Source organism: Geospiza fortis, unplaced genomic scaffold, assembly GCF_000277835.1.
Source record: "Geospiza fortis unplaced genomic scaffold, GeoFor_1.0 scaffold78, whole genome shotgun sequence".
NCBI lineage: Eukaryota > Metazoa > Chordata > Aves > Passeriformes > Thraupidae > Geospiza > Geospiza fortis.
Window position 1 is genome coordinate 410,658 of NW_005054339.1, and position 25,693 is coordinate 436,350.

General features: G+C 52.9%; 1 protein-coding gene across 1 annotated transcript in view; it reads right to left on the reverse strand.

The window, feature by feature from the left end:
- Positions 1-25,693, reverse strand: part of BSN (bassoon presynaptic cytomatrix protein) — a 64,966-nt gene that overhangs the window by 6,808 nt on the left and 32,465 nt on the right. The window contains 3 exon segments of the mRNA XM_031058225.1: positions 1-4,677; positions 5,702-6,018; positions 6,021-6,069. Of these exon segments, the coding sequence (XP_030914085.1) occupies positions 1-4,677; positions 5,702-6,018; positions 6,021-6,069 (5,043 nt within the window).

Here is a 25,693-nt window from a genome sequence, read left to right on the forward strand (position 1 = left end):
CTGGGTGGTGATGGGCAGGGTGGAGGCGATGGGGGTGTTGATGGTGGAGTAGATCATGCCGTCGGCGGCCCGCACGGTTGCGGTGGAAGGAAGCATTTGCCGGATGGCGCCCAGGCGGACACCAGGAACGTTGTACTGTGCCAGGTTGCTGAAGCCCTGCCGTCCCTCAGGGAAGGTGGGGTTGTACATCCCACCGGGTTTGGGGGGAACGGGGCCCTGCTGCTGAGCTGCCAGCCCCCCTGTGGCCCCCTGCCCGGTGCTGGGGCCATAAGGCAGCACATCAGGGCCATTGGCATGCCGGCCCCCGTACTGGTCCATGGAGTTGAGGGCAGCACACATGCGGCTGATCTCACGTGCCGTGGTGGCACTGTAGTGGGCCAGGCTGGACTCCTGGAAGCTGGCCAGGTCCCCCCGGTGTGAGAAACGATAGTCAGAGTAGAGGTTGGAGGCCGAGCTGTACCTCCGCATGGGGAAGGGGTGGCTCAGCAGCTCTCCTGGTTGGCGGAGGTCAGAAAAAGATCCGTACTGTGGCCCCTGGCCCAGGTAACCCCCTTCGGCAAAGCCCACACTGTAGGAGTGCTTCATGGTGCTGAGGTCCACAGCGGCATCACCTGCTGGGGCAGGGAAGGGCTGATCCCCCTTTGTGTGGTAGTAGCTCATCCCAATTTCAGAGAGGTTCGTGTCTGACATGGAGGAGTAGAGTCGTCCAAAGGCGCTGGCTGGGTAAAACTTCTGCTCCTCGTAGAGCGCAGGTGCCGGGGCCGGCTGCTCCCGGTAAGGGAAGGTCTCTGGCAGCTCTGGCTCTCTGCTGCCATACATTGGTCCACCAGCTTTCCGACCAGGCATCACTGCCGCCTCCCCGGTTTTCTTCTCTGGCATCTTGGAGGTGGGGTTGAAAGCACCCGTGCAGCTGCCACCAAAGGGGAACTTGTAGACCATGTCACAGCAGGCCACCTGGCTCTCTGGCTTCACACCCGTGAGGTCCAGGACATTGGCTGGCCCCTCCTCCTTCAGCACTTTGGTCACTGGGCCAGTCGCTGCCTCCTCCATCTGCACCATCATCACCTGGGATTTCTTGCCACCCAGGGCAAGGAGAGGGCTCTGGCTCTTCAGCTCTACTGGCACTGCCCGGTACACCTCCGATCCTGGCTCTGGTGGGAAGGCCTGTGGGAGGCCACTGGCATTCTGTGCCCCACCGGTCTGTGTGAGGAGCATGTCCTTCTTCACCATCTGTCCTGGCATGCCGTACCTTGCAAATTTGGTCTGGGGGGCAGCAGGAGGCTCGGGCTTGCCACTGGCCACCCCGCTGGCTCTGACAGTGGCTGTCTGGACACCCTGCTCCACCTGCTTCACCTGCGCCAAGCACACTGGGCTCCCAGTCCCCTGCCCAAAATCCACACGACTCTGGAAAGGGTCTCCATAGACCATGGGTTGCTTGGACTGCGAGAGAATCATGGGAGAGGCGATAGCCAGGCTGGCAGTGCTGGCTGCTGCGATGATGGCATGGGGCTGCTCCTGGGCATTGAGGTTGATGATCAAGGGCTGGATGGCCGTGGACTGCCGGCTGGGGATGTGGTCCAGGGTCAGGCAGTACTTCCTGGCCTCAGTGGCCAAGGATGTGAGATCCATGCCTTGGTCTGTTATGATGATGGGGGCAGACTTCAATGCGGTCCGTAAGTCCACAGCATTGCTGCTTGGCACCTTGGGCCCTGGCTCCACCCGGGATGTACCGGGGATGGAGGAGATGCGGCAGAGGGAGATGTTTTCTGCAGGGAGTGCTCCCCAGCTGTACAGTCCTGTGATGCCATCAGCGGCTGAAGTCACGGCAGGTGCTTTCTGAGTGTGGTCCTTCACTGGCTGTGCCCTGATGTAGGCACCTGTTGGCTGCTCTGGCTCCGGTGTCTGGGTGTAACCATGTGCCAGCAGCTGCCGGCTTGGCCTGGTGGGGGACGAAGTGGGAGATGTCAAGGCGCCAGAGCTGACTGGCTTGGTTTGGCTGGCTGCATCAGCCGCCAGTGTGATCACCATGAAGGGGGAGTCCTGTGAGGATGCCTGCCGAGTCAGGCGTGGCGAGCCCGCCCGGTGCGGCGTCTGCGTCCCCTGCGCCACCATGGGGGAAGAGGTGTCCGGGCCAGCAGCAGCAGCAGAAGGACCATCATAGGAGAGCACTGGGCTCTGCGTCTGTGTGGAAAACTCTGCTGTGGCCTTTGTGGTGCGGGTGGGACTCTGTGTGGGTGAGGTGGGTGAGAGTGGAGGGCTGGTGCTCTTGAAGAAGGTGTAGGTCTTGGGCAGTGTGGGCTTGCTGTCACTCACGGCTGGGATCTTCTCCCTGGCTGTCTGCACGCTAATCTCCACCGTCCTGGTTCTGGTGGTATCCTCGGTCTGTGAGCCATAGCTGACAGTGCTTTTTGATGGAGTGTAGCTTCTCCCAGCTATGGATGGGGCCTCCGGACTTGGTGAGCTGTAGCTCTGCAGTGCACTCCCAGGGCTTCCTGCTGCTGTTGTCACTGTGCTGGTGCCTTTGCTGTAAGCATAAGGAGTGGTACTAACCTTGGATACTGGGCTGGGTGCTGCCGGGGCACTCTGGAGCTTGCCTAGGTCTTGTGCCTCTTTTGCAAAATGCTGAGTGACCCGGACATCAGGAATAGTCTTGCCAGTGCTGCTGTCGGAGCTGGCAAAGGAGACAGGAGCAGAGAGCTGTGTGGGGCTTGTGCCAGGGGTCAGTGGGCCACCGTTCTGCTTCAGCAGGTCAGCGTAGGCACTCTCTGCATTGAGGAAACGCTTCTCCGGGTAGACCTCCTCCTGCCCCTTCACCTTCTCACCCTGCTTGAGGGCCAGGTCAAAGGAAGAGGACTGGTGCATCCTGGAGATGCTCTTCGAGGTCTGCAGGATCTCCTCGTACACTGCTCCTGCCTTCGGCAGGGCACTGGAATAGTCGGGCTGGGAGGGGCGCGTGAGGCCGCCGTCATACTGGTATTCCTCGCCATATTGGTAGTCAAAGCCATTCTGGCCCTCAGTACTGCGGTAGCCAACCTGCTGGAAGGTGCTGCTGTAGGAAGAGGCAGGCTGGGCCTGCTGGACCTGCTGCTTCTGCATCATCTCTGCCTTCCGCATCATCTCCTCATAGGCTTCCTCGGCGCTTTTCAGGGGCTTGCTGATGGGCTGGCTGGCAGCACTTTCCACCTTCTCTGTCGGGGAGTACAGTGACATGAAAGTGGGCAGGTTGTATTCGCTGCCAGACTTGTACAGCTTGGAGGTCACAGCATCAAAACTCTCTGCTTCTGAGTCAATGGAAGGCGAGTACTCGGAGCAGGAGGAGCGGTGCAGCTCCTCCATCTCTGCCGCCTGTCGCAGCTCCTCTGTGGGGGAGGCATCCTCGATGGGAGAGAGATTGCTGGGGGGGGTTTTGGAGCGCTCCCTCCTCCGCTGGGCCCTCAGCTCCTCCTTGTCACGCTTGGTCTTGCGCGCTGTGCTCCGGATGCGCTGCTGCTCCACCTCCCGCATCTTCTCCTGCTCCCGCAGGAGCTCCTCTTCCTCCCGCATCTCCTCCTCCTCAGATGAATCCTCAATGGTGGGCAGCAAGGGGCCATGTGAGCGATGCCGAGCCTTCCTCTGCTGCTTCACCTCCTCCAGGCGCTGCCGGCGGCTGGGGCTGCTGTCGCTATCCTCCTCCAGTGAGGAGATGGAGGTGGGTGAGGTGCCCGAGGTGTAGCTGGGCGTTGTGGCTGGCAGGGTGGAGGAGTACTCGCCCCGTGAGCGCTCCTCAGGGGAGCCTGTCAGGCTCTCCATCTCCAGCTCGGGCTCCCGGTCCACACTGGTATCTGGCTCCTGGCCAATCTCCATCTCCCGGCCATAGCCAGTTGTGCTGTTCAGCTCAATGGTCTTGAATCGCCGCAGCCCGCCCTGGGACGTGCTCAAGTCATCACCCTCCACTGCCTCCACCTCTTTGCTCTCCTCTCCTGTGTACATGCTGCTGGCACCGTGTGGCAGGCGCCGCTTGGCCGACGCTGGCTCTTTGCCCTTCTCTGCCTCGCTCTTCTGCCCAGCTTTGGGGATGATGTACTTGGCGCGCCCATAGCCTTCCTCCTCCTCCTCGAGGTTGTCCTCCTCAGCACTCATCTCCAGGATCTGTCTCCGCATGAACTCCTCATCTGTCACCTCTGCCTCCTGGCCCTTGGTCCGGGGGGGCACTGGGGAGAAGCCCCCCTCGCTGCTGTCCTCCACGTAGTCATGCCGCAGCTTGCTGCCAAACTCATCTGAGGACTCTGCGCTCTCCCGCCGCTCCCGCTGGTTCTCCCACTCCTCATCCTCCTCCAGGATGTCCTCCAGCTCCTCGTCTGAGTCAAAGGCTTCAGGGGTGATGGAGAGGTACCGTGGCCGCTGCTGTTGCCGCTGGTCTTCCTGCGGCTCAGTGCGGCTCTTGCTACGCTCAGGGGACTGTGTGGGTGCACCCCGGCCTTCCAGGAGAGGCCGCATGCTGCTCTCCAGCTTGGTGAGCTCAGAGGGGCTGGGGGGGCTCTGCCCAGCCAGCCCTGTGCTGCTCAGCTTCTCCTCTTCCTGCTGCACCAGGCCAGTGATCTCGCTCTGTGAGCTGGAGATGCCGTCGGAAGAGTAGCCGGTGTCACTGAGGCTCTGGGGGCTGCGGGACAGGTCTGGGGGGTAAGGCTTGCTGCTGTCCTGCAGGCAAGGGAGAACACAGCGTCAGATCCAGGCAGCTCCAGAGCTGCTGCTCCTACTTCCCACAAACTGTCTCCCAAGGAGCACACAAAAAGTCTGGGCACCACTGGGAGCCAGCCCAGAGCAAAGGATGGGGGCCACCCTGTGTCCCTCAATTCAGTGGCACATCAGTAACTTGTCTGTGCTAATAAAGGCAGGTAAGAGGGTGTTCTACAAGCAGGGGATGGTACAGCAAATGGCCCCGGGCATAAATACATTGGGAGACTAATAAGTATGTTTGAAAAACGGGGCCCCCAGCCCCCAAGGCACCCTTCAGAAGCAGGGCTGGCCCCAGGATCCTTGCTAGATGCCAGCAGAAATAAACAGCCCCCTTTAATTGGTTTGACAATTAGGCAGTGTGAGGGACTGAGCCATGGGGACTGTGCCATCACACCCAACCCTGGTGCTACTGGCAGGACCTGCCACCCTGTCAGCACAGAGGCATCACAGACCACTTGATTTTGGGGACCCAAGGAGCCTCTTCCCTGGGGGCTGCACAGCAGTGAGGGGGGCAGCCATTCCCTCCCAGCTGGTGGGGACCTTCTGCCATGTCCCCTCCCCATGGGGGGCTCTGCTGGCTGCTGCTGGGATGGCTGCTTGTGGGGAAACACCATCCCAAGGTAGCCAAATGCTTCCCCAAATTGTTATGAATTTTAGAAAAGGTGGGATAAAGAGCACGAAAAACACCCACTGCTGCAACACGGAATGCTGGAAAGTGAGTTTTCCATTTGACAACAAATCCCAACTTATATTATTTAAAAGAAATGCAAAGGCCAGACATGACCTGAACTATCACATTTTGCCTGAATTGATGTAATCCTAATAAAAAGAAGGCAAATACCAGCATGCTGCCATGGAGCCTGTGAAGGTCCTTCCCCATCTGTGAGCACAACTGCTGACAGAGGCACAGCTCAGTACCACGCCAGCCTGGGGCAGGGTGTGGTGCCCAGGGATGCTCGGAGCTGGATGCTCCCTAAGTGCTCACCTCCTGCTCCTTTGCCCGTGGCGCCTCGGGGAGTGCCTGGCTCTCTTTTCTCTCCACCTCTGGTTTGGGGGTCATGCTCTTCCCCTTTGGAGCGACGCTCTCGGGAGCTCTGGAAGGCTCTGGGGCAGCTTTGGGCAGTGGCTTTTCCTCTGCCGGCACCGGGGGCTTCTTTTCTGCTGCCGGTGGGGGCTTCTTCTCCGCTGGGGCAGGGCTCGGGGTCCTGCTCTGCTCAGCAGCCCGGAGGCTCCTGGCGGGCGAGGGTTGCTGCTCGGGGGGCGCTGGCTCGGCGGGCACGGGTGCCGGCGTGGGCGCTCTCTCCCTTCGAGCAGCCGCTGAGTTTGGCAGTTCAAGCATAGCCATTCGTTCTTCTGCAAAAGAATGGAAGGAAAAGTTCTGTTGAAATTCTGGGAGCTTCACCCCAGCAGGGATCTCACGGAGGAGCTCTGCTGGTGGGACACCTGGCAATGGTGCAGAGGATTCGGCCCACCCAAACCAAATAACCGGCTGTGGAGGGGCATGCAGCATCATAGCCATACCCTGCAAACCATCACATCCCGCTCCAACCCATCCCTACCGTTGTCCAGAACCCAGAGATGTCCAGCCAGAGGTACCATGGCTGCAGCACAGGCATTGCACACTCTCCCCCACAATCCCTCAGCATCACCAGCTTTTTCATTCTTCAGCCTTGTGGTATTTCAGTTTTAAGGGAAATTAAACAATCAAAGGCATATTACTACCGTAGCTTAACACTTCTCAGCTCCATACAGCTCCTCTCTCACTCTGATTTGTTTTCTTTGATACAATAAAGGTTTAATAGCATAATCATAACACTTATGGCTCTTTTTTCTAGGTTAACAAAAATACTGGCTACACAAGTATGCCAGCATTCCCCAAAGATATTACCCAAAGTACACGCTGTGCAGGAAAAGAACAAGACAATCTTGTCTAGTGAAATTCTCAGCAAGAGCCATCGTTTTATGGCCTGGAAAAAGCAGAGGCAAGCGGGGCTGTGAGTGGCAGAGAGCCCACAGGGCTAAGGCAGGGGCTCTGCATTAAGAGATCAGAAGCACTTTCCTCCCCCGGGTCGCCCAAGGGCTATTTTTACCCACCCAAGAATGTCCAGAAATAGAGGCCTGACATTCCCTTCACTTTAGATGTTTCAGCATTTTAAATCTCTTCAGTTTTGCTCTAACAGCACAATATGCTCCAGGTTCTTTTCGCAGACTTCTCCTTTGCTGCTCCATAGCTCTCAAAGCTCAGGATGGCCAACCTCAAGGGGTGGCTGGCCCTGAGGAACTGTCATGCCCTCTGAGAGGTGGTCTTGGTCTTCAGCTGGACCAGCCTGGGGCCAGGGCTGTGTGCCCTGGGATCCCAGAGGCCATGGTCTGCCTGGAGAAGATTGGGTTCATCAAAATGACATAGAGGAAATAGCCTCAGGTTGCACTAGGGGATGTTTAGATTGAATATTAGGAAAAATTTCTTCACTGAAGGGGTTGTCAAGCACTGGAACAGGCTGCCCAGGGAAGCAGTGGAGTCACCATCCCTGAAGGGATTTAAAAGATGTGTAGATGTGGTGCTTAGGGACAGAGTTTAGTGGTGGCCTTGGCAGTGCTGGGATAACAGTTGGACTCCATGATCTCAAGAGTCTTTTCCAACCTGAACAATTCCATGATTCTAATCTATGACTATAAATCCCATACCTATGGGACAGCAGAACTGTGACAGCCTTGTCATCTGCATCCCAGGAGTCTCCAGGTTATGATGAGATGCTGGAGATGCCTTGCAGCTGGTGGTGGCCAGGAGCAGCAGGGCTTTCCCACGGACACATCTTCACCTCTGCAGCAATCCTGCCCAGGAGCAGCCATCCAGCCCCACACTCTCCGGGGAGCGGAGGGGCCGGAGGGCTGCTCCTGCAGGAAAGGGGCAGGTGTGAAACATCCTCCCACACCCAGCACCCTGCAGCAGCCCCTGCTCTTCACACAAACATCTTAAGAATACATTAGGGCTTTGGAGGGCCATTAAAAAAATCCCTTTCAGCACCGTAATATTTAATTACTGCTTAATCAAAGAGAAAGTCTAATTAAGGGGCAAGTGCAGCCTATTGTATCTTAATGATTGCATTTGTCTTCTTTTATTTCAGAACTCATTCCCGTGCCTCTGAATCAGATCTGCTTGCCCCATTCTGCTGTGTAATTATTCCAGACCACAGAAGGAAATGTGATTGTGTGACACAAATTGAAACCATGCCTCATGGAAATACACGACCTTTCATTTTTCATTCAGGAATCCCATTTTTCTTTGCCAGAGCTCCCTCCCTGATGCAGGCAGTGAGGGCAGGGCACAATGCACAGGGGATGGGTTGGATGTGCCAGGGCAAAGCTCAGCTCAGTTCCTGCCCATACCTGTCTGCCACAGCACCACACCAGCCCCCAGCATGGTCCTGAAGGAGCTTGAGGAGATCAGCTGGCCTTGAACTACCCAGCCTGCCGCACTCAGATCCTTTACACCCTCCCTGAATGGGGCATTGGATATCCTCATGATGTCCCAATCTACCAAACTTTGGTGACTGGGGAGCTCTGCATATGTGATGGGCACAACTGCTTTTGCCCTTCCAGAGAAAAATTCAAGCCAGAAAGACCATGGAAGGCCAACACTGGCCACCAGTGCTGCAGATGCTGAGTGCCAATCAGGTCCCCTTCAAGGAGCCCATGGAGAGGCAGGTGTCACTGCTGGTGTGATCTCATCAGCACGAGGCTCCTCCACAACCAGACAAGCAAAGTACTAATCTATTCCATGGGGATGCCCATCCCTGAAAGTGTTCATGATCAGGCTGGATGGGGCTTTGAGCAACCTGGTCTAGTGGAAGGTGACCCTGCCCATGGCAGAGGGGCTGGAATGAGATGAAGGTCCCTTCCAATGCAAATCGTTCTACGGTTCTATGATCTGATGTCTCTGCAGGTTGGTCTGAGGCTGCTCCCTGAGGTTCCTCCCAGCTGTGGCTCTGCAGCCATTCCTCTTGGCAGCTGCCCCAGTTTGAGCAGCTCACCCTGCCATCCTGCTCTCGTAGATGTGACAGCTCAACTCTGCATGGGACCGCACTGGGAAGTGGATAAGGGAACAATCTCTATTAAAAATAGCTCTGCCAAAAAGATTGTGGAGTTCCACTCTGAAATGCCCCTTGTCTTTCAAAGCAGGCAGGAAGGCCAGGATACAGAGGGAAGGCAGGAACCAAGGAAAGGCAAGCAGAGAAGGTCCTTGGGCTTTGCCAGCTGTGAGAGGTGCCAAGCCCCAGAGACACTCACATTGAGAGACTGGCATATGCTGAGTTTGCATTTTCTCTTACTGGCTTTTCCTTCAGCATCTCTGGGATCTTACATGCTGAAGAGACCTTGCTGACAGTCCTGCACCCTGTGCTTCAATCTGAACTCCTGTGGAAAATCACTGTGAGGTTATGGCAGAAAAGCAGCGAAGGGATAGCTGAATTTTCCTGAGCTGTGGGAGAGCTCCATCCCTGTCACAGCCAGTGCCACGTGGAGCTGTGTGTGAGCACAGACCATGCTGCAGCAGCCAGCACAGCATTTGCCATCGCAGCTCACACTGGCTGCAGTGAATGCTCCAGCAGCAGCAGCTGTGAGCTGCCCAGCTCCCACAAGCACGTGAGGGAGAGAGAAATCCTGCTCACAGCAGCTGTGGGAAGGTGGAGGCAAGCAAAGCTGCCCATGCCAGTGGGAATGCCTCTAGTAAACCATTCTGAGCTCTTGGTTCCATCTTTACGAGACCTCTGCAGCCCCATCAACCCCAGCACTGACACCTGTCACGTGTGTGAGGGCTAATTCCCAGGGGGATTCAGGATGTGGGGATGCTGAAGCTGAGCCCCCCCCCAGCCTTGTGCCGGTGACAAATGATCCGTCCCTGTCCCGCAGCGTTATCAGCTCGGTGTTTGGTTATCCCACAGCACCTCTGCTCCCTCTCACAGGGACTGGCTCTGAAGCAGCTTCCTCCTCCATAACCTGGCCTCAAGCATTTCCCAGAGAACACGGCCAAGGGGATTAAGCTGCCCCTGAGAAAAATGCAAACATTGGAGGAGCGGCTGCTTTGCTAACATCTTGTAAATCCCCATTGAGATTAACCAGATCCCACGAAGATAATAATAATTAGGCTGCATTTAGTGCTTTACATGTCCAAACCCGTGGATGCCCAGGAAGCCAGGGTGCCCCTCGTTGGGGTGGAAAATGGGTAAGGAGCTTATGGCAAAGGCACGGCAGCTTCTGTCTGAGTCTCCACACTTAAAGATGCTGGAAACCTTGGCCCTGATCAGGGTGGGGACTGGCCTTTGCTTGGCACTGAGGCTTGCTGCCTTAGAACTGTGGTGGTGGGCATGGGGGGGTTTAACCAAGGGGAGCACAGTTACAGGGAGCTGGGGCTGGTGAAGGCTGTGGCATGCAGGGAAGATGGGCATCACTGCTGGGATGCGGAGTGGGCTCCAGGCGGAGGAAAGCATCAATAATTAAGAAGAGGGATGAAACCAAAGTGTGCCTGAGATGCCATCTGAAATGAAGAGGTGCTGGCACAGCAGGGCACACTGGAACACAGCCAGCCAGAGGCAGGGGGGTGAGGGGGCTGCCCAGCCCAGCTGGTTATCAGCTTACAGCCTTTGAGGGTCACTGCCCTGATTCCTCAGGCTCCCTGCTCTCTTTGCCTCCAAAAAACTGGGATTTCCAGAAGAGTCACAGGAAAAGTGGGTTTCTGGAGAGACAATCAGGGCTACTGGGGTCACAAGAGGCAGGACAGAGCCCTGGGGGCAGGGCATGAGGGACTGAGGGAAGGCAGCTTTGTTTAAGACATTGCATCTAAGTGGGAATGAGCATGCCAGGTTTCACCTGTGCACCGTGTGAGTGGCATCAGGGGTTTGGCCACAATTCCTGCCAGCTTTGCCGAAGGGGCAGCAAGTGCTGTGCCCACGGCTGCTCCTGCTCCCCCCGGGTAGGGGGGGTCAGCAGTGAGGGCTGCAGGGATGGGGGTGTGCCTGGCCTCCCCACAGCTCCAGAGCTGGCTGGCAGGTGGCCACAGCCCTGCTGGCCAACCTCCACCGGGTCTTACCCTGCAATTGTTTCAATTTACTAATGGGCGACAACAAAACTGTAATTAACAAAAATAGAAGTCTTCCTGCATAATTCTGGTCAATGTTACCACTTGGCAAGTTAATTAAGTGCTCAATTCCCCCAGCGCCGCTGGGTTTTTTTAATGATGGAGCCAGAGAGCTTCAGCATCACAGTTAAACATGAATCCTCTGTTCAGTGACTTGGAGGTCTGAGAGGCTTGGTGGGAGCCAGTGGTGCCAGAAGCTTCCCAGCTTCCCCAGTTAGCTGCAGGTTACCAATCCCACCATCCACATCAGACCCTAGGCCCTTTGGCTCAACCTCTGCAGTGTCTGGAGGATGCTCAGCCATGGTCTTTATCCCCATACAAACTGCTCCCCACAATCTGACCCCTGGCACTCTGCCCAGTTACTTATGCTCTTCAGCATTATTTTACACAAACAAAACAGTATCTATTAAAATCGTGGGACAAAAACCTGTACAAAGTAAGATAAGCAGCATGAGGTACAAGTATCTCGCAAGCCAGATCTCATCTCCCAGCATTAAATGCAGTGAATCTCACCAGAATATTTCATTTATTTGCTGACAAGTACTGTGCAGGGCTCATCACTGTGACAGATGGATGCCTGGAAAATATGGAAAACACTTCTGGTATCTGAATCAAGATCCAAATTAACAAGAACTTCATAAAATCACTTCCTGAGCCCTCTTCTCAGCCCCACTAGCAGGAAAGCTCCCTTTAGGAGGGCTCCTGACCAGCAGACACCTTTCACACCCCTCCCACAGCAGAAATGGGGGCATCTCACTGTGTGATCCCAGTTCCCTAACACTCTGCATCCTTGTGCTAAGAACACTGCAGCTCTGACCGTGCTGTGCATGCTTTTTAACACAGTGTTGGAGGAAAGGGACTAAGTGATGCTTGATCACTGGCTGCCAGGGCTGCTTCAGACCCATCTCAGGCAATGCCAGGCCTCTGCCTGGCAGGTTCCCCACCTTGTAGGTGCTCCTGTGCCCTTCCCTCTCTCAGCCCTCTTGGCCAGCAGCCTCCTCAGGCAACCCTGGTGCTCACTCATTTCAGATGCCAATGCCTGAACACTGGCTGATGCTCACTCCCCCTTGGATTCTGCCCATTCTCCCAGCTGAACTCTCCAGAGCCCCCGCCAAATCCCCTCCCCACACCTCTCCAAGCACCTCTGACTGAGCTGCCACAGTTTTGGGACACAGTGGGGGGAAGGGGATGTGCTGACCAGTGCCAAAGGCTCTTCTCTGGGATTCTTGATTACAGAGGGGAGGATGTACAACAAAATCTGACATGGGGATGTTCACAAACGGTGCTCTGAACAATCATGTGCCATCAGCAGACAACCACAGGCCTGGTTTTCCCTCCACCCCAGCCCTTATCTTTCCTAGGAGGCTGAGGCAGTGATGGGATTTGAAATGAGGTCGAGGAAACAAAGCATGTGCTGTGATGATGGAAGCACCAGAGATCAGGAGGAGAGATGGAGCACACAGAGGAGGTGCTTGTGAGATCTGCATCTGTGGTGGGAACACACCAGAGGGAATTCAGGTGCACCAGGAAGGGACTCAGACCAAGGGAAACTGAGGGCAGCATGCACAAAGGGGCATCCCTGGGGAGAGTGGGTTGGGTGTCACACACCACCATTGACAGCCACTTCCAGGACAGGGCAGAAAGTGTGGGGTACCACCTTGATTGTGCCTTTTTTGCTCTAAAACTACCTCAAAAACCCACTCAAGCTAGATCCAGAACTGTCTGCATGTGTGTTTGCTAATGCACACATGCTAATGCAATGCTGCTTCTGAAGCTTAGCATGTGTGTAGATATATGTATATCTATAAAATCTATAAACAAAAAAGGAGCACCAAAGGGAACTCCCAAGCAGTGGTCAGCAGAGCAGGTCCTGTGGCCACACACTGATGCCTGCCAGGCTGGGGGAGCAGTGGAGCTCCCCAGGCATCCTTCCCTTCACCACTCCCACCTAACACAGCTCCCAGCTCCATCTGCAGGGAAAGGAGAGGGGACTGCATGTGCTGCTCTCGGGCAGCTGAGTCTCCTCAGCTGCCAACTGCTCCACACTAATTGACTTCATCACCATCAACTGGGCAAGTTTTAGCACAACCCCGGGCTTGCAGATCAGCTCCCCTGAAAGCCACCACAGTTATTTCAATCCCTTGCTATTTATAGCATTTGACTAAGCCACCCAGTGATGTGTTTTCCAGCAACAGACTATTCTTATCTGTTCCTGTGGCCTGTCTCAGGCTGATGGAGCTGATGGTCCCTCCCCAGCTCTATTTTAAATGTGTGTGATGTATTGATGGCCTTCACACTGCAATAATGTGATTAAAAGCAGCACAGGGTAATGAGCTCGCTGGGATGAGCTCTGCCTCACAGGGCTTGTTTTCTGCCTCCCATCTGCTCCACTTCATCCCTTCTTTGTGCTGGGACCTCTCTCAGGTGGAAAATAGACACAGAAAGAGAGGATGGAAGAAGCTGCACACGATGGCTGAGCACTGGAGCTGCTGTCAGCATGCTGGGAGAGGACATGAGCAGAGGCATCTCCGAGCCCTGTGACAGCTGCAGGGAAGATGGTGTGTATTGCACCAGTGCTCCCTCCCCAAATCTACCCAGAGGGGACCTGGAGCAGTAGCAGCGTGTCAGCTCCACAGCCCATCCCCTTTACTGGTGCCATGGAAAGGGGAAGGCAAGCAGACGTGGGCAGCCAGACAACAGCCAGGTGCCAAGTGGCCATCGCAGTCCTGTTCCTTGTCTGTCCCTTCCCCTTGCACGTCTCATCCCAGGGATTATGCTCCCTGCTCCTCCTGCAGTAGGGATGAACCAGCCCTGCACAGCACAGCCTGAGGGTCAGCAAAACAGCTCCCACGGGGCCTCCCACCCTGAGGCTCGATCCTGCACACAGCCAGCGGAGGATTATTGCAGCTGAAAGTCTCTGACTGATGAGTAATAGCAATGCTACCCTCCGCTTGCCTTCGAGGAACAGCTGTGCTCTTGCCAAGTGCAGCTTACTGCGCTGCAGCAGCCGAGGCCGGGCCGGTGAGCAAAGGGGAAAGCGCCGCACGGCTCTGCGGCCGCGGGAGCCGCGCACGGGGCTGTCACCACCGCCGCCAGCCCGACCAGCTCCGTGCCCAGCTGCAAACCACACTGGTCAGGGCATCCCATCCTGGCCAGTACCTCCTGGGGCAGAAGTAGAGGTGGCATCATAGAATTACGGGATTGTTTAGGTTTGGAAAAGAGCTCTAAGATTGAGTTGAACTGTTACCCCAGCACTGCCAAGGCCACCACTAACCCACGTCCCAAGTGCCACATCTGCGTGTCTTTTAAACCCCTCCAAGGGTGGCGATTCCACCACATCCTTGAGAACTCTGTTTCAGTGCTTGACAAACTTTCTGCAAAGACATTTTTCCTAATATCTAATCTAAACCTCCCCTGGCGCAACTTTAGGCTGTTTCCATTATCCTAGTACTTGTTACCTGGGAAAAAAGACCAACTCCCTCCTGGCTACAATGTCCTTTCAGGTAGTTTTAGAGAGCTGAAGTTTTCCCCTGAGCCTCCTTTTCTCCAGGCTGAGCCCCCCCAGCTCCCTCAGTTGTGCTCCAGACCCCTCCCCTGCACTGCTGCCTGCTGCAGTAAACGGATGGACTTTTTGGAGTGCTGACCTGTGGACAGGTATCCTGCTCTGCTGTCCCCTGGGCTCTCCCAGGGCTCCCAGCAAGGGTCCTTCCCAAATTTGGCTTGACAGAAGCTGAGGAAAATGCCACCAACTTTTCCATGTTGTCAGGAACTATGGTGTTAGTCAAGCTCAGATTACTTTTTGATATTGTTATTTCACTGTTAGACCCAAAAATTTTATTCCCCAGAACTGGGAAAGCAGCTCACTTTGACTGATCCAAATGCCAAGGGGCCACTTGGATAACCTGTTTGGGACATCTGGCTGAGACCCCAGAATAAACCCCTGGCTCTGGCATCCAGCTGAAGTCCCCATAGCCAGCAGCTCCCATCCTGGAAGCTTTTCATCATCTGCATCCCTGTGTGGCCATAGCCATGAGCCAGGTTCCCCCTGCTCATCCCTGCCCATCTTCCATCCCCTCCAAAATCAGGGCAGCTGCCGTGGCAGGAAGCACCTTCTGTATTTTTGGAGCTTGAAAAAAAAAAAAAGAAAAAAAAATCCTTTTTGAACGGCAAGAATGTTTCTAAGTCAAAGGATTGAAACTATTTTGCAATCAAGGAAGTGTATTTCCAAACGAGCTGAAGGCGAGAGCCTGGGTGCTGTGTGGGCTGTGTGAAGGGGCTGCTAAAAAAGGGTACACAGCTGTCCAAAATTTGGAAACCGGTGCTTTTGCAGAATATATATAGACATCCCTCCCCACTCAACATATTTCCTTCCAGTTCATTAGATTAAAAAAAAAAAATTAAAAAAAATCAGTAGGAGATTGAGGAGAGCACTTTGATGCTTTTGGCTTGTCTAAAAGCCATGGGACCGATTCCCAGGGCTGTGGGTGAGCATCCATTGCCCTGGGAATGGCCTGCTGAGCAGCAGGGTCACTGCCATGCTCCTGCACTAGCACACACATCCAGAAAGGAACCAGCTGCCTTTGGGAATGGGAAGCAGAGGCGCCAGCTCCCAGCTGGGCAGGGGTGGTGCAGATAAACATGAGTGGAGTGGGTTTCCCTGGAGATGGTGAGGAGGGTCCATTGTCTCTGTTACTATCAGCCACTCCCATCTGCACCTGGTCACCCCTCAGCACTTTGGTCCACATTTCACATTTCACCCTTGATTTCCCACAGTTGCCACCACTGGGTACCAGCTTTGACGCTCATTTATTTCTGTTGTTATTTCCAGTCTGGATGTGCTCGTGTTTTTTCTTGGCCATTAGCTATCACCACACATCTTCTGCTACCTTGACCATTACCTGATGTTTCCTTCTACAATGAGCAGGCGGAGATAAAACTGTCCCTGGTCTGGGATGGACTCAAGATGGAGCATCTTTCCAGAGAAGTGGGAGAAAAGTCATGTCCAGGCTGGACAGCTGGAGGTGCAATGATAGGAGGTGACACATGAGCATGTGCTGAGTATTTAAGAAAAAGAAAAATAGGAGGAACAAGAGAGCAAATCTGATGCTGAAAGCAGTTTTCATTTTCCTTTTCCTTTTCACTGAGCCTTACTATTCCTTTCTGTTTCATCTCAGAGAAAGAACTAAATTAACTACCAGCTCAGTTCCAAGAGACTGGATCCAAATGGATGAAGTATTAAGAAGATTTTCTGTTCACAATAAAATCCAGGCAACAGTATTAAAGCAGCAGAGGGTTTGGTCTGCTTTTCACAGATTAGCTATGGCTGTCCCAAGGACAGCAAGCTCTAATTTTCCCATTTTGCTCCAACGTGACATTTATGGAGCTGTCTGGATCATTCACAGTCATTGCAGACCAGAGTGGGAGAGCCATTATCTAACCATGGAGAAGAGAGGAATGCAGCTCTTGTTCTCCACCATGTCCAAGCTCCCTGCCCCTTCTCACCCACACACAGACCAGTTGTTCCCAGCACAGCCTCCATGAGGACTGCTGGGCTTTGCCACTGCCAGGGGTGCACCCGCTGAGAAGCTGCATCTCCTCAGCAAGCTCCAGTGCCACCCAGCTCCCCCTCCAGCAGACAAACCCACGAGCACTGAGCCAGGAGTCTGCTCTCCCCGAGTGATAACAAAGTAATATATTGTTCATTTTTGTCTGAATCGATCTGGGCATGCATTGTAATTTACTCTGTGATCGGGTACTCCTTAACGAGATTTATCAGCCTGCCAAGCAGCCTTATCTTTAACAGTGCCCATTATCAGGATGTATTTCTCAGCCAAGGTTAGCAGCAGCAGAGCATCTCTGAACACCAGCTGCATGATAATAATCCCACAATAACGCCCAGGAGATGTGAAGCAGGTCCAGCAGAGCCCATATCCAGTCACCACAGGCCCCACTCCCATGCTGTAGGTGCAAGGTGCTCCTCCTGGCTATTTCACACACGTTTGACACAGGAACTGTGACTCCTCAGAAGCCATTTGAACCTGCATGCAGAAGATGTCAAGTCTGCAGCAAAAATAATGCCTGCTAAGGGAAACCTGGCCAACTCTGCAGAAAACAAATAAAATACTCTATGTGGTTTTCCAACTGAATGGAAAAAAAATCCAAGAAAAGCTAAGTTTATCAGAGGAGTCTTATTTAACCAAAATCTTCTTTTTTCATAGGCACTAGTGTTGACTAAAATATCCAGCCATACAACTAGCAATTTGCTGCATCTGATAAAAGCAGATTCAAGCTGTCTGATTGCTCTGTTTTAAATTGCAGAGAGCCCCAAGTGTCTATCAGACACTCATTTCCAAACCAGAAGAAAATCAGCATCTCGGGAAGCTTCAGCTTCCTCTCCCTAGGAGGTGCTTCCCCTGTCCCCTCACCCCAAAGCAGTCCAGCAGCAGCAAACTGGGTCTGAACCTCTTTCATGATCACAAGGGACCATTTCAAAGCAGGCTGGGAAACCATCAGTGGTATGGCTTGGGAGCTGAGGAAATCACAAACCAATATCCTGCAGTACCTGCACATAAAGCTTTCCAAGCTTTAAATATAGCTGTATTTTTTAATATTATCCCAAGAGACAACCCTATGTTGGCAGAGACCAAAGCCCCCACGGGGAGGTGGCTGAGGGTACTCAGGGCTGTACTGCTAAGAGCCACCAAACCCCTTTTCCCATGGGGAGCAGATACCTGCACTCCTCCACTGGAGGAGATACCTGCATCCATGATTTTTGCCCTGAACTGCATGTGTGCCTAGAGAATTGGATGCTTTGGTTTCTGTGGGCAGTGCTGCTTGACCACATTAAATCACTGCTGCTTCAAAAAAGCCCAAGCACCCCGCTCCAGGCTTCAGGGCTCTGAGTTCCTAATTCCAGCAGCAGAAATATTTTAATTAAATGAACTACCTTTATGGAATAAATCAAGTGATAAGCTTGAAAAATTAACTCCCATAATCTTTCATGCTGCTGTGCAGGTCAATAAACTATTACACTAAAAGGCTGGGAAACGTTCTAGAAACATGAGTTGTTACAATGGAGATGGATGAGCCATTTTACTTCCCAAATTATACACAGCAGCATCTTTCCACACTCATGCCTTGCACACCCTCTCCCATCCCCTCACCTGTTGCCCATGGCAGAGCTGGAGTGGCAGGGCCAGCATCTCCCACCTGCCTGGGGTACAGCTCCCAGCCAACCTCCCCAGAACCATCCCCTGTCCTCACCTTGAGTGTTTCCTGACTCCTTCCAGCCCACATTTTGGGCACTAAGATGGAGTCAGGAATCATGAGCTGCCTACTGAGGGGTAATGTGTCTTGGTGGGGCCAATTCAATTTTCATCAGCTTCGGAACTTATTTTAAACTTTTGGAAACCACCTTATTTTAACTTAAACCTCTGTTAGGGATAGCTGATAGCCACCCAGCTGGCATGGGGTGATTCGATACCCTGACCTGGATGGATGCTCCCACCAGCAGTGCCCAGTCTCTCTGGAGCCAGGAGTAGGAACTGCTACAGCTGCTGGGGTGGAAGAGCTGCAATTTTCCATCTCAAGAGTAAATGCAGCAAGAATGAAGCTGAGAAGCCAAAAGAAAATGAAATGGTGAAGTTCACATAAAATAGTTGCTTAAGAAAATTTAGAAAATCATATGAATCACATATTTACTCAATTTAATATGAAGTGTGAAGGCATTTCCTTCCCCAGCTGCCCTTTCTGCAGACAGACAGATGCCTGTGGGACTTTGTGGCTCCTGAAGTCACAAGAGGAACCACCTCACTTAAACCCTTTAAGTAATTTAAGAAGCTCCACTTTAAGAGTAGTTCAGGACCACTGCAGAAAACTGCTCCTCTAAAGGCTGGCAACACTCCCCTGACTTCCAGCCTGAAGAAAAACCCAGATTTGTTAAAAATACTTCTGCCTAGCTCTGGTTTGCTCCTCTTCTCCTCATGTCCTATTTGCTCTCGGCAAACAGATGACTGTTGGTCATACTTAACAGCTCTGAGTAAACCAGGGAATTATGTAAAGAGGGGAATTTCACAGCTCCTTCGCAGCGCCAGTGCGGGTGTTTGTTGCCAGCAGCCAGTGGGATGTGCTGCCGCAGCTCCCTCACCCGGGCCGGGCTCAGCCCTGCCCATCCCAGGATCCGTCCCACAGCCTGGACCCTGCCCTGGCTCAGACAGAGCCCACACCTGCAGAGCCATGGGCAAACCCACCCCACCAGCCTGGCCTCATACCCACACCCACACTTTGTGGGGTTATTCCCAAACCAAATACCTGTAGGATTGCTTTTCTTTTTCTTTGAGAATATTTTGTCTCTGAGTCAACCAAACCCCTCTGAAATCAATGCTTACTGCTTCCACAGGCTTGGGAACCAGGTGCTTTTTGAGCTCCAAACAATTAAAATATCCTAACCCCAAAAAAAGCCCTAAGACAGCCCTTCATGTCAGAGCTCAGAGACTGCTACTTATCTCCCAGTCATGACACAAATAATGGCCAAAGGCTGCTAGCTGTGGCTTTGGACAATACAAAGCATCCAGTGATCCCATCTGAAAATCCCAAACCAGATCTCTGAAATTAAGAAATCCCTATTATTGCTCCCAGAGGCGTCTCCAATTCCCCCAAACTCTCCCTTTGTGTTCCAGTGTTTTGCTGTACTCTCTCTTCCAGGATCCCATGGCAATGAGGTCTCTGGGCTAACTGTGCAAGACATCTTCTCCCCACCTCACCTTTCTTCTGGGTTTTGTGTTGTGACAAACACAAAAGCAGACAGAGGATTGTGCTCTGCCATGTGTTAGGACACAGAGTGATTCCCACTCTGTCCTGGGTGCAGGAATTCACATTTTTGGTGCAATGAGGCCCTCAGAAAATCTGCCTTTGAGGCTTTTCATCATTCCAGGGACAAGAGTCGTGGAGGTGGTCCTGTATCTATTTCCTTACAGTAACTCCTTCACAAGGAAATCACGGGAGAGGGCATCAAGGGATGAGAGCAGCATGAAGGACTTGGGCTGTTCTCCAGATATTTAAAGTCTCCTAATGTAGGGTTTATTTTACTTAAACTATCTAAAATTTGGGCATCCAGTCTCAGCAAGTCACCATCTACCCCAGGTGGGAGATGAGAAGCCAAATCCCTTGCAAGGCATCGCCCTGAGTGGGTACCCCTCTTTCCATCAGCTTGGAGAGATAAACCTGAAACTGGGGCGGGGAGAGGGGCAGATAAACCCTCCCCTTTCCTTCCCAGCTCCACGGCACGGCCAGCAGAGGGTCCCTGTGCCGAGCAGCCTGGGCAGAGCAGAGGCTCCCTGAGCACGGCACCGCTCACCCGCAGCACGCTGCCTTATTTTAGCAGGCGGAGCAGATGGCAGTGGGAAGATGAGGAGGCAAAGCAGCAGTGGAGAGAACGCTTGGAAATAAAACCTCATGCTCTGCTGAGGGGGCCTGGTGCATTTGGATGGTTGTAGCCAGAATGAGCTTTGAGGCAGCTCAAGGGTTCGCTGGTGGGGGACCTATAGGCATGGAGAGGAGAGACAGGGAAAAGCCTGCCCTGGTTCCCAAATACTGCTTGGCTCAGACAGGGACAGCTGGCGCTGGCTCAGCACGGCCTCAGTGAGGCAGAAACAGAACTGAAATAATCCTCAGCAAAGGAGGCAGAGCCCTTGCAGAGCCTTCCAGCCCTGGTGAGAGGGTGCTTGGGCTCCACTGGCTCCTGCCCACGGGGCTGGGGGAAGCTGGGACTGTTCCCTTCCCCGGTATCACCATGGATTTTTGCATGGCTGAGCCTGAACAGCTCTCAGGGCTGGACCTTCCCTGCCTGAAACACAGGAGATGCTCTGCAGAGCACCCTGGGCTTTGGCACCTCCCTGAGCCTCTGCAGAGCTGGGGACCACGGCAGCAGCACGCAGGGACCAGCCCAGCACTGAGCCTGGACTGCAGGCTATGCTGGGGAAGATGGTTTACCCACACCTGCCCGGTGCCACTGCCAGCACAGCCCCCCTGTGCCCCAGAGGCTGAACCCCACAGCACAGCTGCCAGGATGCCCAGAAACACCACCCACATGGGACAAGAGCTGTGACATCCCAGCTTCCTCCTGTCCCCTTCACCCTGTCACATCCACTGTGACCAGCAGCATGAAGCACAGCAGCAACCACAGCCGTGTCCCCCAGATCCCTGTGCCTCCACTTTGTCATCCAACACACAAAATGTAACCACAGCAGCTACACCTTTCAAATTGTTTCTCTTCCAAACACCCCAGAAAGTTGTTTAAGTTGCAAAGTATTACCTGGGGCTTTCTCATCAGATTCTTAATTAGCTGAAACGATTTGCTTTGTTGGGGAATTGCTTCCAGGAGTTCCTAAAGAGCTTTAAAATCAGCTCTAGGAACAGCCTCAGAAGGGAAATGCATTTCAGCTGGGCAGCAAGTCCAGCAGTGGGCTACACCTCTGCCCACCCCAGCAAATTCTATTCTGTCACACAAAGAATTGAAGCAATTTTTAAGAAAAGTTCGATATTTCCTTCTGTTGGGGCAGGAGGGTCCCCTGGCTGAGCTTCTCAAGCTGCTGTTTTCAGGTTGGGGGCACATTTAATTCCTGGATTCCTGGCATTGTCCTTGCTGGGAATTCCAGCTCCCTGCTGCTCTCAGTGCACCTGTGCTTGGCTGTGACTGCATCAGGACTATAAACCAACCACTATTCAGTCTGCAAACAACAATTTAACAACCAGTGCTAAATCCAAAGAGGCTGTTTTTTTCAAAGAGAAGGTGCCAGCATTCCTGTTAATGGGCTGCTTACTTATAACAGCTCATTTTGTGTATTGCCTAGAAAATCTCACTTCTCTAGGTGCCATTTGAAGCAACATATTTAGAAGCTCTTGGCAAAGTGCAAAGGAATAAATAATTTTGGATGTCCTTTTACCAGAGGGCAGGCACATGAGTTCCTACTCAGTTTCCTGAGGGTGTGGCTATGCTCCTTCTTTAAACTTTGTGTAAATTTATTATCAATTTTCTTATGCCTGGCCAAGATTGCCTTTAAAATCTGGGGAATTTTACATTAAAATTAATTGGGTGGCAGAGCAGCCACTTGCAGGTGGAACTCCATATCATCACCCCCAATGCTGGAGGTGATCAGTTCCAAGCAGATGCTGGCATTCCCTCTGGGAGATCATGGAATCCTAGAACAATTTGAGTTGGAAGGGACACTCAAGACCATCTAGTTCCACCCCTCAGCCATGGGCAGGGACACCTGCCACTAGACCAGGTCACTCCATGCCCCATGCAGACTGTCTGGGATGGGGCATCCAGAGCTTCTCTGGACAATCTGTGCCAGGGCCTCACCATCCTCACAGCAGAGAGAAATTCAGTTTGCACTGGAGCAGTCAATGTCCTTAGGGAACAGGCAAGCCCCTGGAGACACTGGAGCCCTGGCTGGCCCAGCCTCTGGCACTCTCCTGAGCTTTGTCAGTTTCTCCAGGGATATTTCCTAATAACTCCCCATTTTCTCTGAATGATCACACATTTGATGGAGCATTTTATCCCCTGGCGGCTTCTAAATATTGCCAATGCTTTCTAAATATTGCAGGGTGAGCACACAAGGGAAGGCAAAGGGCAAGCCCAAGCTCTGGAAACACCTTTCCACTTGCTCACAGGAGCAGGAAAGGGATAAAAATCGAAGAAGGAAAGGAGTGCAATCACTGCTGGATCAAGCATAAGCATCTCTGTTAATGCCCTGGCTTACAATTACAATCACTTATGTTAATAATGGCACCTCCTGGCTCATCCCTCCTATGCTCCCAGTGGTTGGAAAGGAGCTTCTTTACAGCCTTATGTGAAGCAAGAGGCTATGGAAGCATTGGGGTTTTTAAGGAATCCTGTCTCACCACCAAGGAAGCTGCAGCATGGCTTCTGTCTGCCCAGTGGAGCAGCTGCTCTTAGGCACAAAAAACCAGGGACACATAGGAAAAGGAAGCTGTTTCAGATGAAATGACAGGAGCAGGGATGATGATCTGTGCTGAATGGGTTGACTGAGGGCCAGGAAATGATCAGGGAGTGGAAAATGGAGGGACATGTCATTCCCTCTTCTGCTCTGGGGAGAAAATGCAGATGGAGGAAGCCAGGGCTCACAAGGTCCTGTGGCAAGGCTTTTAAGTAGGTAAGAGGCAGATGAACTCCCTGGAGGGGGTCAAAGTGCCTGTTAAGGTTTGGTACCCATCTCCTCCTCAGGCCAGGATGTGGGTCCCCAGAAGCCATGCAAGAATTTCCTCCGGGATAACAGAAAATTAGTATAAATAAACCTATTTCTAGCATCTGGGGCTTTGCTACCCAGCATCTGCCCTGGGGTGCCACATGGGGACCCACTTTCTGCAAGTGTCACACCTCCAGAAGACAAACTGTCCCTGTGAAACATTTTCCTCTCAACTTCCATAGCAAATGTCAACCAAAAAGGCATTCAATCATGTGTTTCCACTCAGTCCCTGACCCCTGTGACAGAAAAATCATTGGAAAGATGGCTGTGAGGTGGCCACAGGCCACACTAACAGCTCCACCACCGAGACCGAGAACCACTACACATTACTGGGTAATGTAAGAATGAAACGTTGCTCAAAATATCCATTCAGAGACCTTCCCAGGCTCAGAGTCTCAGTATGCTTCAAAGAATGAGCTTGCTTTCATTTTCTATTTCACTTTGGTGTTTATTTTTGCTTCAGGCTGGTGCCATCCACCTTCCCCAGCTCATCAGCCCAGTAACCAGGCCAGGGGGAGGAGGAAGGAGCAGTTCCTTAGTGCACCTCCCTGCTCCATTCAGCTTTCTGCCTTTTCACATGCTGGGAGGTTTTGTGCTTAAATTAGAGGCTGAAGAGCCCTGGCTCACAGTGCTTGCTCCTCAGTGCTGCCCAGCAGAGGATGGCTGCATGCAGGGAATGCTGCACTGGAGCCCAGCTGAGTCCTGGGCACTGCAGCACTGCAGAACCCCGATTCCCCCAGCAGCATTAATTATACAGAGCCTCCCTCCCTCTCCACCACAGAGGAAGGCTTTGTTTCACAGGAGAGCAGAGTTTACACTGCAAAGCAGGGAAACTTGAGGAGAGGGATGATGGTGAGGGCCCAGCTCCCATCACACATCTCCTGGCAGTGCCACCTGATGGGACAAGCTTGTGTCCCTCCAGCAAAGCCCCACCAGCAACCTGATCACCCCTGCCCATGACAGGGAGATTGGAACCAGATGGGCTTTAAGACCCCTTCCCACCCAAACCATTCAGTGATCCTATGATTTAATGGAGGAAGAACAGGAACAGCCAGCTGGCCACCTCCTGAGCAGTAATTTTTCACCACACCAATAATGCCATTTCTTTCCATAGAGTAAATGTCATTTTCCCCCTGCCCAGCAATGTTTTCTCAAACAGCCAGTGTACTCCCTGGGAGATGGGATCTTAGTCCTTACCTTGCATGGCTCATCCTAGCACATGTGGGGAAACAGAGCATCCCAGCACACAGCAAGAGCTGAATCCTGAACTACATGGTATGCGGAACACTCTTAAACCAGGGTGAGCCCCTGCATTGCCTGAGTTGTAGATACCACAAACTGCCTTTCAGGTCCTGCTGATCCTTACAGAAGGGCACAGCCTCCCATAGCAAACACTCTGATAAAGGCTTGGACTTTCATCAGCAGCACAGCACCATGTCCTTCCAGTGCCCAAGCTGCCCGTGTGGGCTTGTCCCACCCATGGACTTTACAGCACAGTTTGGATGTGGCAAGAAAGGAATCAACAGAAGAGCCTGGCCTGAGCTAGCAAAACCCATCCCAAACAATCACATCCCATCATCAGCATTCCCATTGGATTCTTCCCAGCATGGCCACACGCCTCACCACTTGCAGCCCCTCTCCTCACTCTCATTTTGTTCCAGGGACCTTTACAGATTCTAAAGTCTGTAGGATACAACTGCAAAATGCCACTGGGCTCAACAGGAAAAACAATGGTGCTTTGGTAAGTGGATCAACACCAGCAAACTCAGTCTGAGATGCTCCCATCTCAGCTGGAAAATTGAGCATCTCCACTGCAACCCAGCCCTAAAGCTGTCTCCTCCTCAGCCCACTCAGAAATCCACTGTTACAAAGCCAATTAAACGCTCGATTAAGTGTCCCAACATGTTCCCAAATAAAGCACTAACATGGCATGTTATTAAAAAAAATAGAAAGAAGAAAGATCCAGGTTGTATAATGGTCTGTGAGCCCATCAGGATAAGCTGTGGCTGCTCACAGGGGTGGAAATAGGAGCTGAACAGCCAAATCCTCTTGCTATCTCCCACAAAAAGAGCTGTTGCTCTGTCTGCCCATCACAGCTTTAGACTCTGATTTAGGTGGTCCCACCATCCTCATCATCTGCTGCTGGTACCTGCTCAGGGACCACCACCCCCACGGTGCCCCTCAGAGCATGCTGCTCCAAAGGATCCCTCCAATCCAACTCCTCCACACCTTTTGCCTTTGTAAGAGCAGTGTCCACCACCACCTCCACCAGCAGCTCCTGCTGTGGCCAAGGCAGAGCTCTAGGACACACACTAGCTCCCACACACTCCATGAAGCAGCCTGGATTCAGGGGTCGGTGCTGCCACGTCCTACCAGACCCCAAGGAGCCATCTCATAAAGCTGGATCACAAACATGATCCAAGTGTGATCCAAACCCCTCTGATCCAAGCACTTCATCTCCCAGGGTAGAGATGGCAATAACCTCCTGATGTTGGGTACCAGCCCCTGGACTGGGGACTGATTCTGAGCTTCTTCAGACACTCATTGTTCAATGCAAGGCACAGCAGGAGCAAGA